General features: G+C 36.6%; 1 protein-coding gene across 1 annotated transcript; it reads right to left on the bottom strand.

Annotated features, from left to right (window-relative positions):
* Positions 1 to 856: 856 nt before the first annotated feature.
* Positions 857 to 14,004, bottom strand: sypl2b (synaptophysin-like 2b). The gene is made up of 6 exons (XM_062998373.1): positions 13,895 to 14,004; positions 13,703 to 13,777; positions 9,537 to 9,658; positions 9,235 to 9,439; positions 7,487 to 7,672; positions 857 to 1,516 (listed from the first exon to the last, which is right to left on the bottom strand). The coding sequence occupies exons 1-6, from the start codon at positions 13,910 to 13,912 to the stop codon at positions 1,394 to 1,396; spliced, it is 729 nt and encodes a 242-aa protein (XP_062854443.1). The 5' UTR covers positions 13,913 to 14,004; the 3' UTR covers positions 857 to 1,393.
* Between the last annotated feature and the right edge of the window lie 2,555 nt (positions 14,005 to 16,559).

Here is a 16,559-nt window from a genome sequence, read left to right as displayed (position 1 = left end):
TGCTTAAATCTTTTCACAATGCTTTACACAATGTCCAACCTAAACACTGCCACATCACCCCACTGCTGTGTTCTCTTCACTGGCTTTCTGTAGCTGCACGCATTAAAACACAGATGCTCGCCTACAAAGCTAAAAATGGACCAGCCCCAAGCTACCTTCAAGGTCTGATCACAGCCTGCTCTGTACCACGCAACCTCCGAGCCACTAGTCTCGCTTGACTTGATCCACCACCCAGGACTCGAGGAAGACGAGCATCAAGGCTCTTCTCTGTACTGGCACCCAAGTGGTGGAACGAACTTCCTCTGTCTGTCTGAACATCTGAGTCTCTTGCTCTCTTTAAAAGACGATTAAAACCCTTCATCACCTCTTTACTAAGCACTTTAGCTGGCATGTACTTACTTACTAATACTCTTATTCATTTCCTGCAAAAATGAATTTACCTTTGTTTACCTTTGGTTCTATCAGGGTTTTAGCAGATTTGTGTTCTTGAACTGTTGTAAGGTAATGTTTACTATGGAAGCACATCTGTAAGCTGCTCTGGATAAGAGCGTCTGCTAAATGCCAAAAATGTAAATATGGTGAAAGACATAAATTATTCTAAGTATTGTGTTAGGAAGTTGAATGACAATTTCTTAACCAAATCTGGCACAATGTTGTAAGCCATTACCAATCTTGACCTGCAAATACTGAGCCTTTGGTGAAGCCATCGGTAATACACAATCATTATACCAATTCCCCTGCTTATTATGGTTATTCTGATATATTATTATACATTTTAAAACTGTATAACTTGAATAATTTTAAAATGTAAAATTACTGCTCATAAAGGAGAACTATGCATAAAAATACATGATGGAATCTTTAATTTATGACAACAGTGGGGTTACAAAAATCTGGATGTAATGCATGAACTGTTTGTGGGCCATTTTCAAGTTGATTCATGCAAGCATTTACTATGAAATAATGTTTAAAAACAATTTTATTTAATAAGGCAAAGAACAGGTGAACAAGCAAGTACTGCATTTAACAATGTCACAACAAATTCACAAGCTGCAAAAATAATTGTATCATTAAAATAGTGGTAATGTTGCTTGAGGTGATAAATGCAGCAATGTTATAATACTGCAGAGCACTCATAACAAACATTAAATAAGGGACAGGGACCTATTTAAAAAAAAAACTTCAACACAACAAAGAAAAGCAATAATAAAACAAAAAAAACAATAGCTGTCAAAAGTAGGTTTATGTTGTACGCATAATTTCTCACAGACCTTTAAATGTAACATTTTCCCACCAGCTCAAAAGAATTCCACTACTTTTACTTTACCAAAAATGGAATTTATTTATTTAAGCATTTCTGTAGGCGTGGCTGTTCCGTCCATGACCTGAGCGTTCAGGGCAGCCCTGCTCCTCCCTGCTGAGCGGCTGAAGGAATTGATGATTTATGAAACTGCGTTTCTTTAAAGATGAACCAGCAGTTTCCTCCCCATAAAATTAGATTAAGAAAGCCAGAAATCTATGAAAAGAAACAAAATACGTGTTAAAGGACAAACATATTTTAGTAATAAAAATACATACAGCATGTAAAAATTTACGCTTTATGAAGGTGTTGCTCCTCTTGGATGACTAATTTACATTATAAACAGGTGTAAACATCCATAAGCTACTCTTAATACTTTTTACAATTGCATGGATCAAATAATTTTGGGTTTGTTCCGATTTTAATTTCGTCTTCCTAAAACTGTCCTGATTGTCTTGGGAGTTTTTGAGTTCTTTAACTGGCCATTTTTGGTGGGCTAAATAAACACTTGGAACCCACTAGCACATTGCTCATTAAAACTTTTATGTTCCAAGCAAACAAAAACAAACATAATGATACTATTATTTCTATTATTATGATTAATGTTGTTTTTAATTATTATATTTTTAATTGAATATTGCAAACATATTCATTACATTTCTGAAAAAGAACTGTTATTAGATCAAATATATTTAGTTAATTTGTTTAAAGATTTTTTACTCATGTACCCATGCAAATGCTGCATTCAATTAATTTTGACTAAAGATCTGACATACTGGTGTAGAGAATGTTACATTTAACCCAGTAAAATGCATAATGAATTATGACTTATGAATTATGTCAACTATTTGACTATATTTTTGGTGTACCTGGTGTAAAATTTAAGTAAGTACAAAAGTGGCTTTTCACATAATTCTTAATAAACACATAAACACTTTTACTGAGCCAAAAGCAACCTTAAGTTCAAATTACTTTAAACCAGACCTGCTTCCTGCTACTGGTTACTGGTCATGTTAGGCAAACCACTTTCTTCTATGTTTAAACCAATCAGAAAAAACATTTTAAGAGCCAATCCCATTAACCAGTGTAAAAGCACTGGAGCAAATGTAACAACAAAACATAAGTATGTGAAAATCCAGTATGTAAATCAGCTAATTTTGTATTTTAATATTTAATAAAATCCACTACAAACATGAATTACATGAATAAGATTATAAGAATTCCAAAAATTTGTGATTTTGTGCAACAAAAGACTACACAAAGTAAATAGTAAGGTAAAACATATAACGTTGGTTATATTGTGGCTAGGCAGGATCAACAAATAAAAACATTTTGTCACTGATACCAGTTTTTAAGGAGATAAACGTATCATAACTATTAACAGCTTGCATTATTGTATACTATTAGAAATTCGTATTAAACAGGGTTTTTCTGTAACTGGGTCATTGGACTATTTACAGCAGGGCTTTCCAAACTAAATTTCTGTATTGGGGTCCTTTCTGCCAGAATGAACCCTGATTACTCAGTAGATAATGTAGATGATTTAATTAGATAATTTAAACATGTGCACAAATTCATTAATCTGGGGTCAAATAAACCAAACAAACTGAAAGAAAAAGTAAAGGCGCCCAATGCGGCAAACATAAAGTGGAAGGGGCATACAAAATCTTCTCAATCCACCAACGTGTCTTATAGACAATTCTACCAAAATGTTTAAATTTTACTTTTAAATTTGCTATCTTCTAAAACTTGAGGTTCTCGTATACCGTCTTTGTCAGTTAAAGATTAAGCACTGAGCTAAATTAGCAGCATGCTAATCTGGTGTGAGCAACAACTGACTAGCTGACAGTGAAGGTTGTTACCTAACAACACTTGTGTCGTCCTGCGCCTCCCTCTGCTGGTCAACGAGGGTATAAACAGATGAGACGTAACATTATACATCTCTAAATTGTTTGAACTTTAACTGACAAACATAATAAATCCGCAAGTTTCAAATAGTAGATTTTCATATATAAAAAAAAGTATAAATAACTATTATGCTTTTAAATTCAGAATGCAGAATTCATTGGCTGGCTGTGTGTGCTGTTTTTAAAATGCTGGCAAATTCATATAAAAGCTAGGTTTATATGCAGAAATGTTAGCTTAAGCTAGCAACTCATGTAACATAAGTACTCCTAGTATAAATCCTGGTATAAATGCCCCGTACACACATCTATTACATACACATCAATACCCTGCATTTTCTTCGGGATCAATAAAGTATCTATCTATCTATCTATCTATCTATCTATCTATCTATCTATCTATCTATCTATCTATCTCTCTCTCTCTCTCTCTATCTGTCTATCCGTCTATCCGTCTATCTATCTATCTATCTATCTATCTATCTATCTATCTATCTATCTATCCATCTATCCATCTATCCATCTATCTATCTATCTATCCATCTATCCATCTATCCATCTCTCTCTCTATCTGTCTATCCGTCTATCCGTCCATCCGTCCATCCATCCATCCATCCATCCATCCATCCATCCATCCATCCATCCATCCATCCATCTATCTATCTATCTATCTATCTATCTATCTATCTATCTATCTATCTATCTATCTATCTATCTATCTATCTAGCTCCATCTCTCTATCTATCCCTATCTCTCTGCATGTATTTTGTGCAAGTAATTACAGAAAGCATTATTAACCTTATACAATTCCCCTTTTTCTTTTAACAATTGCCATTAATCCTTGCTTTGTACATTTTTGTAAGTATTTACATATGTTCATATGTTAAAATCACAGTGTAAGTCTGAGGCACTGTGTAATCTACATAAAGTTAGTGATTAGAGCAATCTAGATTCTACATTACTAATGTGGTATTACTTTACCACATGAATGTGGTACTTTACCTATGAATAATAGTCCATATAAAAAAAAGTTATATCCAAAACAGTGGTGGAATTTTACCATTAACTGTTATTTAGGTGCATTAACTCTTTTCTGAATAACTGGTCTGCTGAAATGAATAGAATTTCCCATTCCCACTAGCTAACAGGTAATAAACATTAGCTTGTATTTGTCACAGATAGACATACAGCGGGGAAAATAAGTATTGAATGCATCAACATTTTTCTTAGTAAATACAGTGTATCACAAAAGTGAGTACACCCCTCACATTTCTGCAGATATTTAAGTATATCTTTTCATGGGACAACACTGACAAAATGACACTTTGACACAATGAAAAGTAGTCTGTGTGCAGCTTATATAACAGTGTAAATTTATTCTTCCCTCAAAATAACTCAATATACAGCCATTAATGTCTAAACCACTGGCAACAAAAGTGAGTACACCCCTTAGTGAAAGTTCCTGAAGTGTCAATATTTTGTGTGGCCACCATTATTTCCCAGAACTGCCTTAACTCTCCTGGGCATGGAGTTTACCAGAGCTTCACAGGTTGCCACTGGAATGCTTTTCCACTCCTCCATGACGACATCACGGAGCTGGCGGATATTCGAGACTTTGCGCTCCTCCACCTTCCGCTTGAGGATGCCCCAAAGATGTTCTATTGGGTTTAGGTCTGGAGACATGCTTGGCCAGTCCATCACCTTTACCCTCAGCCTCTTCAATAAAGCAGTGGTCGTCTTAGAGGTGTGTTTGGGGTCATTATCATGCTGGAACACTGCCCTGCGACCCAGTTTCAGGAGGGAGGGGATCATGCTCTGCTTCAGTATTTCACAGTACATATTGGAGTTCATGTGTCCCTCAATGAAATGTAACTCCCCAACACCTGCTGCACTCATGCAGCCCCAGACCATGGCATTCCCACCACCATGCTTGACTGTAGGCATGACACACTTATCTTTGTACTCCTCACCTGATTGCCGCCACACATGCTTGAGACCGTCTGAACCAAACAAATTAATCTTGGTCTCATCAGACCATAGGACATGGTTCCAGTAATCCATGTCCTTTGTTGACATGTCTTCAGCAAACTGTTTGCGGGCTTTCTTGTGTAGAGACTTCAGAAGAGGCTTCCTTCTGGGGTGACAGCCATGCAGACCAATTTGATGTAGTGTGCGGCGTATGGTCTGAGCACTGACAGGCTGACCCCCCACCTTTTCAATCTCTGCAGCAATGCTGACAGCACTCCTGCGCCTATCTTTCAAAGACAGCAGTTGGATGTGACGCTGAGCACGTGCACTCAGCTTCTTTGGACGACCGACGCGAGGTCTGTTCTGAGTGGACCCTGCTCTTTTAAAACGCTGGATGATCTTGGCCACTGTGCTGCAGCTCAGTTTCAGGATGTTGGCAATCTTCTTGTAGCCTTGGCCATCTTCATGTAGCGCAACAATTCGTCTTTTAAGATCCTCAGAGAGTTCTTTGCCATGAGGTGCCATGTTGGAACTTTCAGTGACCAGTATGAGAGAGTGTGAGAGCTGTACTACTAAATTGAACACACCTGCTCCCTATGCACACCTGAGACCTAGTAACACTAACGAGTCACATGACATTTTGGAGGGAAAATGACAAGCAGTGCTCAATTTGGACATTTAGGGGTGTAGTCTCTTAGGGGTGTACTCACTTTTGTTGCCGGTGGTTTAGACATTAATGGCTGTATATTGAGTTATTTTGAGGGAAGAATAAATTTACACTGTTATATAAGCTGCACACAGACTACTTTTCATTGTGTCAAAGTGTCATTTTGTCAGTGTTGTCCCATGAAAAGATATACTTAAATATCTGCAGAAATGTGAGGGGTGTACTCACTTTTGTGATACACTGTATATTTCTGATGGGGCTATTGACATGAAATTTTCACAAGATGTTAGTAACAACCCATAAGTAATCCACACATACAAAGAAATCTAAACAAATAAGTCCATAAATTAAGTTATGTGTAATAAAATGGAATGACACAGGGAAAAAGTATTGAACACATGAAGAAAAGGAGGTGCAAAAAGGCATGGAAAGCCAAAACACCAGCTGAAATCTGTCAGTATTTAGAAAGCTATCCTGCCCCTATCAGTGTAAATTAATATCAGCTGGTTTAGTCCTAATTGATGGCCTATAAAAAGGTTTCTCATTACCAAGGTGTCACACAAGAAGCATCTTGTGATGGGTAAAAGCAAAGAGCTCTCTCAAGACCTTTACAACCTTATTGTTGCAAAACATACTGATGGTATTGGTTATAGACGTATTTCTAAACTTCTAAATGTTCCAGTGAGCATTGTTGGGGCCATTATCTGGAAGTGGAAAGAACATCATTTCACCATAAACCGGTCACGACCAGGTGCTCCTCGCAAGATTTCTGACAAGGGAGTCAAAAGAAAAATCCGAAGAGTTGTCCAAGAGCCAAGGACCACCCACGGAGAGCTTCAGAAAGACCTGGAATTAGCAGGTGCAGTTGTTTTGAAGAAAACAATAAGTACAATGCATTCAACCGCCATGGTCTCTATTCACATTCACCGTGCAAGACTCCATTGCTGAAGAAAAAGCATGTTAAAGCTTGTTTAAAGTTTACTGCACAACATTTGGACAAGCCTATGAAATACTGGGAGAATATAGTCTGGTCAGATGAGACCAAATTTAGATGACTCTTTGGATGACTTGGCACACACCATGTTTGAATGAATCTGCTGCCATCTACCAGAATGCTGACAATGAAACAAGGGTGGACATTTCAGCAAGACAATGATCCCAAACACACAGCCAAGGAAACTCTCAAGTGGTTTCAGAGAAAGAAAATAAAGCTGCTACAAAGGCCCAGTCAATCACCTGACTTGAATCCAATTGAAAATCTATGGAAAGAACCGGAACCTTCAAGATTTGAAGACAGTTTGTGTGGAAGAATACGCCAAAATCACAGCTGAACAATGCATGCGACTAGTTTCTCCATACAGAAAGCATCTTGAAGCTGTCATTACCAACAAAGGCTTTTCTACTAAATATTAAATAAATTTCAGCAAGCGTGTTCAATACTTTTTCCCTGTGTCATTCACCTTTATTACACATGACTTCATTTATTGACTTATTTGTTTACATTTCTTTGTATGTGTGGATTACTAAGGTTGTTTCCAACATCTTGTGAGAATTTCATGACAAAGGCCCATCAGAAATATATTTACTGAGAAAAATGTTGATGCGTTCAATACTTATTTTCCCCGCTGTATAGCAAAGTCTTCTTACCACTGAAGAATTGAGTGGGCCCATGGCAGGAAGGCCACCAGCTGAACAATTGTTGTCCTTGCAAATCTGGATCACTGAAATAAGTGCAGTTGGACTCGTAACCAATTTCACATCGGTCAAACCTTTTCCCCAAGCAGAGGATGCCACCAGCCACAGGAATGTGAAAATTCCTGTTACTATAAGATCCTGTGAAATACAAGTCAGCTTCAGAATTATTGGTACACTTTCAAAAATTGTACACAAGTACAAAAATGTACCCTAGCTTGTTGCTGGGTTGGTACCCTCAAAGCTACATCTTTTGTGTACCTTTAGTGTGTTTTACCTAGAAAAATACCTCTTACAAAAGTACAAAAAGTGTGTATTTTAGACTTTATCTTACAATAATTGTATTTGTATATGTAAAACACGTACCGAAGTAGCACTATCTACGAGTACTTTTGAGGCAGCCGTTTCAGCAACAAGTAAAGCTACATTTTAGTACTTCCAAATGTTATGATCAATAAAAATAGTAATAAATAATGTCTCTGTGATTAATTCACAAAGCGGAGAATTTGAGAGCACTCTCTAGATCTCACTGGTCACTTAGACTTATGAGACAGTCCAACCTAATATGCCCAATGTGGAATCAAAACAGCTCTGACCCGCCAGGACATGGATTCCACTGTGGTATCCAGTACCAAGACATTCCCAGCATGTCCTTTATCTTCTGTATGTTGCAAGATGGATCATCCTACAGTGCATTCTGGTGCCATCTCTTCTGCAGGTAAATGAAGCACACATAATCTTGGAGAAAACAGGATTTGTTGGACCAGTCAACCTTCTTCCATTGCTCCGATGTTCAGTACTGATGCAGCAGTTTGTGGCTTTAGCTCACACACCCTAAGCCCTATTTATACTTGACACAGCAACACTTTTCTGCACTGTCAAGAAAAGAGAGAGGCTGCTGGTGGAAACTTGGAAACAGAGACATGCAAAAGACTTACTGCCTTTGCAAGATTATCAACTCTTTTTGTTAACTGGTCAACTGAGCAACTACAATCCCCATTTCTGGAAAAGTTGAGACATTTGGTAAAATGCCATAAAAAACCTTTTTCAACTAACAGTGTGTTCACAATGTGTCTATGCCACTTTGTTGTATCCTGTGTATAGAATGAGACCTGGTATAGTCTTGCTGAAATAACGACTGGCTTATGTTGCCTTGATGGCAGCATTTTTCTTTCTAAACTCCCAACATATGCCTACATGTCAGTGGTACCGTCACACATGATGCACCCTCATATCATGAAGAATGTTAGCTATTGCATTTTACACTTATAACTTTAACTGATAACTACATTGTTTATGAAATCCACATTAACATTTTTTAAACTGTGGTTGACAACTGTATTTTAGCATTATAATAACCCAGCCATTAAGAGATCACATGTGCCTAAAGCCAGTATTGTGTAGTTTTAATCATTAGCCTTTAGTACCGAAATAGAACCGATCTATTTCCTCATTTACACAGGAGTGTGAGGACAGCAAACCTCTTTACCCTCACCAACTTCCTGTTAGTGAAACAGAATATGTGTTTTAACATGAAAAAGTCACTGACCATTGTTTTTCTGACTTCTCTCATAAACAAGACCCCCATGCGTTAATCTGCTGGATGTTGTTTGTTTGTATCAATTGAAGTCAAACCATAAAATTAATTATTTAGGCGCCCAGGATTCAACTGCATAAACCATTATAGATTAAAGTGGACTCACAACAAGAGGCCCGCGGTTTGATTCACGATACACGTGCTGGTATCCAAGATAGACCACAAGCATGGCAGTACAGTAGAGAAAGGCCAGGACTGCCACCGCGACAAAAAACTCAACTGAGGATGAATAGTCTCCGGTCAGGTGGTGCGTCGTCTCTGATGAGCTGTTGACTTTGCAGTCTGGTACATTATATGTCTGTTGATTGAGTCTGTGTGAGACAATTTGGACTGTTTAGAAAATGGTCAGTTCAATACATGTAACAATACAAGTAATACAACAATGTAACATTTAATAAACATGTTTACCTAAAGGGGTAGGCAAAGGAGACATTAATCTCATGGTTAGAGCCAGTCCTTTGGCACACGATGGTAAAGCTTGTGGTGCCAGAGTACCCAACAGCAGACGCAAATGCAAATATGGCAAACACCTGAAGGCACAATATATAAAAGCAAACAAAGTAAAATTAAAAGAGGCCTCAGAATGAAAGCACATTGCGTACAGTCAGATGACTGATATGTAATTAGTCACAGTTCCGTAGTGACGTCAACGCTAAAAGTGGGTAGAAAACCAGAATCTTCTGGGTTTCTATTAAAAACATAATTTGACATAGTTAACTTAGTGTGTTAACCAACAAATATTTGAAGAACTAGTATTTATTTACTTAATCTGGTATGTAATGAAATTGCATATGTAATTTGTCGATGTGGGGACAGTAGCCAAAAACTTAACTCACATAAAATTGCAATAATTAAAAAAAAATTATTAAATAATTATAAACATATCATCCATGAAATGTAGGAGTAAAAAGTGCAATGATTACAAAGTAAAACAATAGGCTGTGGTAAGTAGTAGCAGTGTTTGTTACCCTAGTTCAAAAGAAATACTGTTGTTAGATGCATTCATTTGCAGAAAATGACAACTGGTCTTTTACAAACAATCCTCTTCTTGATCACATTTTGGAGATTTGAGGTTATGCTGACAGGATCTTGATCTATATGGATATCTAGCTATGTGGCAAGGAGCACAATGCTTTCTTGTTTTGACACAAGTGCTTTATTTAAGACTTGGGATTTATTACCAGCAGTAAGTCTTTGTTTCTGAGGTCTGAAGCATTTATTGTGCTCTATGTTTAAGCATTTTAACCATGTCTTAGAAGCTTTTCAACTTATTTTAGCACAGACAGTATCTACAGAATAGCAGGTAAATATGAGAGTTATTACAATTTACCAGTTGATCCATTTTAAAAACATTTAGAACAATAGATTATTCTACATTGGTTATTCTAACGTTTTAAGTTACATGATACCTATAAAATGGTCAGCTAAAAGCCAGAAAACACTTAAATAAATGTTTGTTGGGTTCTTGTCACACAAGTCAGCAATTCCTACAAAAAGTCAAAATCAAAAAAGAAGCAGAAGCCAATATTTATACAGCCACAATATTACATTAAATTTAAAGACATTTTACCAAATTCATGAGTTATGACTTTTACAGTTAGAGGACATTGGTTAAACAGACTATCAAGAATCACAACCACAAAAGCAGGAAGTACCAAAACGATTTTGCATTTGTAAGTCATGTACTTTCACTTCTAACAAAGAAAACATTGCACAATCTCTCTGAAGGAGTAAGAAAGAAAAGCTTAGGCCTAAAAGACACAGAAAGCTAAATCAAATAAATAAACTAAATACCATCACATATATTTATCATTTTCGATTTATTTTGACCTCCACATTTAAAAAAAAAAAATTTAATTAAACATTTATTATTTTACTGAAGAGTAAGCTTTGTGCTTCATGGTGTGTTCACTAAGCTAATGTTTTTAATTCAAATAATAGTTTTACAATTCCATTTACAGTCAGTTTAATACAATCAAAAATAATTTATCATTGGCCTGAAAGCGATTTTATTTATTTTTTGAGTTTTTTGTACATTGTGAAAAAATCAAAACAGCATTAACATTTAGGCAGTTTGTTTTCAAGTTCACTGAGCTTTATCATTTTTTTTCATTAGTAAGTCTGAATACCAAATCATTTGTTATGAACTACTTCTGTGCCTTACGTTTATTAAATTAGCTGCTGTACGTGTGTCGCAAACCACTGTTGAATGTGCATGACCTTTGACTCCATAGATGGCATTTCATGAGAAAGTGTCAGGCTTCTGCAGAACAGTGGTACTATTAGCAACAGTGGTAGCCAACTGGATGGTTGGTATATTCTGCACATGCAACAACAGTGTGGCTTTATTGCCTGCAGACAACATTTGTCTCTTACTGAAAATGTATGGTGCATCATGAGGAGGAAAATCAGACAACCGTGACCTTTGACTAGCTTCAATCTTGTTGAAAGCAAGAAAGGGAAAATTAGTGTCCTAATTTTCTAAATAAACAAAAAATGTGTCATCATCAGCATCAAATTCTGTATTTGTTTATAATTACAAAATATTGTCTTAATTTTGTCAGTTGAATAAAGGTCAATTAAGTGAATTAACACATCACAAATTCTGGTTTTAACTGCATTTTGCAATGTGTCTTTTCTGGAAATAGTGCCTGTACATGAAAGAACTTGTGAAATATGTTTTCCATCATTGAAATACCCACATTTCCGTGATACACATATTCATACAAGTGCTAGCTGGCTTCTACACTTAAACACAGGGTATATATGTATATATTTATATATAAGAAAGATTTTTTTTTACTTTTTACATTCCTTTATTTTCAATAAATAGCAGTATAGTCAATAACTAAATAAATATTTAGCATTTAAAAACAACTCCTAGCAAGATAGTTCAGATTAAAGAAAAAGAGAGTTGCTTTTCTACTATGGAGCACAGAGCCTCCTCACAGCACCATACGTCCTCAAAACTCTCCATGTTCCCTGTACTCTTATAACAATTTAAATCAATCATATTTCTTGATTTTATTGGTCTTTTGAGGATTGTCGTCGAATCACAGTCAGTATATTGTGCTATTTTGTTTTTCCTGCTCAGATATATAGCCATCTTTGCTTGATCAAGGATAAAATTATTTAATTGGCACTTGGGTCTGTCCCTCTTGACATACTTAACACCAAAAATAAAAACCTGAAGTAAAATCAACATAAAAAGCCTTTAGGTTAGTGTAAGGTGAATATATAAGAAAGAGAGAGAGAGAGAGAGAGAGAGAGAGAGAGAGAGAGAGAGAGAGAGAGAGAGAGGGAGGGAGAGAGATTGTCTTGCAGTATTTTTTCCATCCGGGTAATACTTTTCATCAAAACATAAACAATGTTACCTAATATATTTCTACACTTTTCATTCACTTTCAGTTATTCTGCATTTCCAATCATAAAAGAATAGTCCAACACCCTGTCAAATTGGCTCTGAATATTTAAAGATGTATATTTCTGGAAATAGGGTTTGTACAAGAAAGAACTTGTGAAAAATGTTTTCTAAAATTTCCGTGACACACATTTACAGTACAAATGTACATACACTTTTGACTTTAGCTGTAAATGGTTGGTAAGAAAGAGAGAGAGAGAGAGAGAGAGAGAGAGAGAGAGAGAGAGAGGAGAGAATGTGTGTACACTGTGAGAGTGGAGAGGTGGAGACAGAGATGCACTTCCTTCTTCACTGCCAAAAATTCAAAACAACACGAGAAAATTTTACCGACAGATTTAAACAACAAATCCCACATTACCAAACACTCACAGAAGGGCACTGGGACTGCCCCCCTTACCGCACAGTATGTATCAGTGCTACACTGCCTGACAGACAGTGGGTAACAGCTCTGTGTATATTTACATATGTATATAAAATATAGTTATATATCATCTGTATATATGCCTGTAAATTAACCAAAGTATTTTTATTGTTTATTTTTTTAATGTCTTTAATATTCACTTTTGTTTACTGTTTTATTGTCATCTTTTGCTTCTTTTGTAATTTTATTATTGCTGTAATGCTTTGGCAATATTGTTTCCTACAGTCATGCCAAAAAAGCTACTTTGAATCTCTTGAATCTCTTGAGAGAGAATTGTGTATATATACATATGTTTATAGAATACAGTTATATATTGTCTGTAAATTTGCTAAAAGATTTTTATTGTTTATTTTTTAATTTATCTTTATCCACTTTTATTGTTTATTGTTTTACTGTCATCTCTTGCCTCATTTGTAATTTTATAATTTTATTATCGTTGTAATGCTTTGGCAACATTGTTTTTTTTACAGTCATGCCAATAAAGCTACTTTGAATCTTGATTCTTGAATCTTGAGAGAATTGTCTTGCAGCATTTTCTTTCTATTCGGTTTAAACTTGTCATCAAAACATAAACACTATTACCTAATATTTTGCACTTTTGCTTTGCTTTTAGTTTATCTGCATATCCAATCATAAAGAACAGTCCAACAACAGCCCGTCTAATCCCGTCAAATAAAAGTACCAACCTCAAAAGTTTGCAGTGGGATTAATGTAATAAAAGAGAGAACTCACCCATTCTATCAGCCGTGTAAAACCCAGCGGCTCTTTCACAGGTCTGAGGTCTAAACGGAACGCGAACATGATTTTCTGAAACAGAAACAGTAACAGTTCCTCAGTCATGAAGAAAAAAAAATGTTTCAGTCTGTCTGAACAAGTCTGCGCAGTTTTACTTGTGGATTTTGCATTGTGATTTTGTATACATACCTGAACAATGCTGTCCATCTCACTGTGCTCGATAATAAACAGGAAAAGTTAATAAAGTTCAAGCCACGAACATTCACCTACCAGCATTCAAACCTCAGTAAACTAGCACTTTCCTTTCTCCACTTTGACACAACCATGCACACGTGACCTGTGATGCTTGCGTGCGCACGCTCGTGTGAGTATGTGCATTTTCTCATTTCACGAACTGTAAAGTAGTGGTGGTACATTCGGTTCACTTTATGGACTCGGGTTCATCTGAGTCACTCAGTAATGTGATCCGGTTCACTTGAGTCAATCGAGTCACTTGAGTCCCCCCCCATAACTACAATAAATTAGGATCCACATACACATTATTTAATATCAATTCCACACACCAAAAAACAAACAAACACAATTTAAACACAAATACAGTAGACCCTTGAGTTACGAACGATTTACCATACGAACATTTCGGGTTACGAAAGATCTTTTTCACTTAACATACGAAATTCGCAAAACACATGACGTCACAAACAAGTTCTCTGACCGTCTTTCTCTCTCTCTCTCTCTCTCTCTCTCTCTCTCTCTCTCTCTCTCTCTCTCTCTCTCTCTGTTTTTTTTGTGTGTTTTTTTTATATTTTGTAAAAATAAATATTAAAATGTCCTCAGAGAAGGTGCAAAAAAAAGCGCAGTGGTGTGAAAATGACAAAATCTATTACATTTGTTGTTGTATAATTACTCCTGCCAGTAGCTGTCACTGTGTATCAGACAGAGGGGACAGTGAATGAGAGAGAAGAAGGAAATCACTGAGTAAAGTATTCTTTCTTTCGTTCAATTACGCCTACAAAATACAACACTATTGAAATAAAGTATAGGACATAATAGAGAAATATGAGAGTTATTGTTGTTTCTGGTAGAAGGAAATGTATTATGGTGTATGGTACAGCACACACACTACTGAAATGTGATGTGTGTTTTATGTACAGTACTACTGTTTATTGTTGTTTATTATTGTTTATTACAGTAATGTCTATTCTATAATTTAAGATTTAAGGGAAAATATACTTGTTTTATAACTAAAAAGACAATGTATGACATTAGACAGATTAGGTAAGGGGTGGTTTGGGAGGTCTGGCAGGGATTCATTCTGTTTACATTATTTCTTATGGAAAAAAAATAGGTTTAACTGTGCAAAAAAGTATATAACTATATACATACATTTTCAAAAAAAATCATGCAAAATGCATACAAAAATATGCAGAACTACACCATGTAAGCATACTAACATACTAACGATGTGCTGAGGCTGCTCTTCCTGTTAGTTATGATTTGCCCAGTTTTAGAAAAAACACGCTCAGAAGGCACAGAGGTGGCCACAGACTCGGCTCTTCATCATTGTGGACAAGTTTTTATAGAATTACATTTTTTTATATACACTCGCCTTGTGTACTGCAGCAGCCAGTCAGAGGACTCATAGGATCTGGGTTAATTGAGACCTCGGACTCGTGATTCCCGATTCAGTACGAAGATTCGAATCATTAACCCGGGTGATTCAGGAACCACCCAGCTCTACTAAAGCATAAACAGGCTGCACACTGTACAGTGCACCAATCCACCTCATAGAGCCACAAATTTACATTTTGAGTTATCCAACACACAGTGACCGACAGCGAAAATCTAACCCAGTTCCCCAGGATCCGTGTTGCTTGTGCGGATTGGGACCCACTCTTAAATCTGCACCAGGGCCCCCCCACATTAAGGAAATTGGCTCCAAATTGCCAGGAGTCTTACATGGGGTGCCACAAAGTGTGGGAAGGTAGGGATGATTTCAAAAGCACTGAGAAGACAAGAAGTGTCCCGGGAGCAAATACTGTCCATATTTGATTTAAGGACACATTCCATCAAGGGTACTTCTCCTTTAATATTATTTTTCTCTATTAACAAATATAACAACATAAATGCAGTGTTCTGTCAGTGTTCTATATAAATTAATGAATACATGCATGTGAAGATTTTATCTTGTGACACAGCGTAATGCACATTATCATTATTGTCCTCTAGATGCTTCAGGCACCAGACTCAGATTGGGTGCAAAAAAGAAGAAACCAGGTTATTCAAGTTTTGGGTTTTTAAACAAGAGGGTTCAGAAATGTGTTTTTACTTATTGCTGGGTATTTAGTATGTATGGTTTAGCTTTGAAACAAAGTTTTAATTTAGAAAGTTAGTCAAAATTCAACAATGATTCTTGAATGAATCCACTCACTCTTAACCGCTTATCCAATTAGGGGGGGTGCTGGAGCCCAACCCAGCTTTTCAATGGGTGCAAGGCACACAGTAACACTCTAGACAGGGCGCCAGTCCATCACAGGGCAGAGACACACACCCATTCATCTGTAGGGAAACTCAGTGTCTCCAATTAACCTGACTGCATGTTTTGGACTGTGGGAGGAAATCAGAGCTCCCGCAAGAAACCCACACAGACACAGGAAGAACATGCAAAGTCCGCACAGAAAGGACCAGGACCGCCACGTCTGGGGATCAAACCCAGGACCTTCTTGCTGTGAGGTGACAGTGCTACACACAGAGCCACCGTGCCGCCTCTTAAAATCCAAAGTGTCCTAAATTAGTGTTATAGCCTCATTCATTTTAATGTCATCCTGGTCAGGGTCACATTAAAAAAAAGAAT

This window comes from Trichomycterus rosablanca, chromosome 7, assembly GCF_030014385.1.
Source record: "Trichomycterus rosablanca isolate fTriRos1 chromosome 7, fTriRos1.hap1, whole genome shotgun sequence".
NCBI classification, from domain to species: Eukaryota; Metazoa; Chordata; class Actinopteri; order Siluriformes; family Trichomycteridae; genus Trichomycterus; species Trichomycterus rosablanca.
This window is presented reverse-complemented; position numbering and strand designations above follow the sequence as displayed.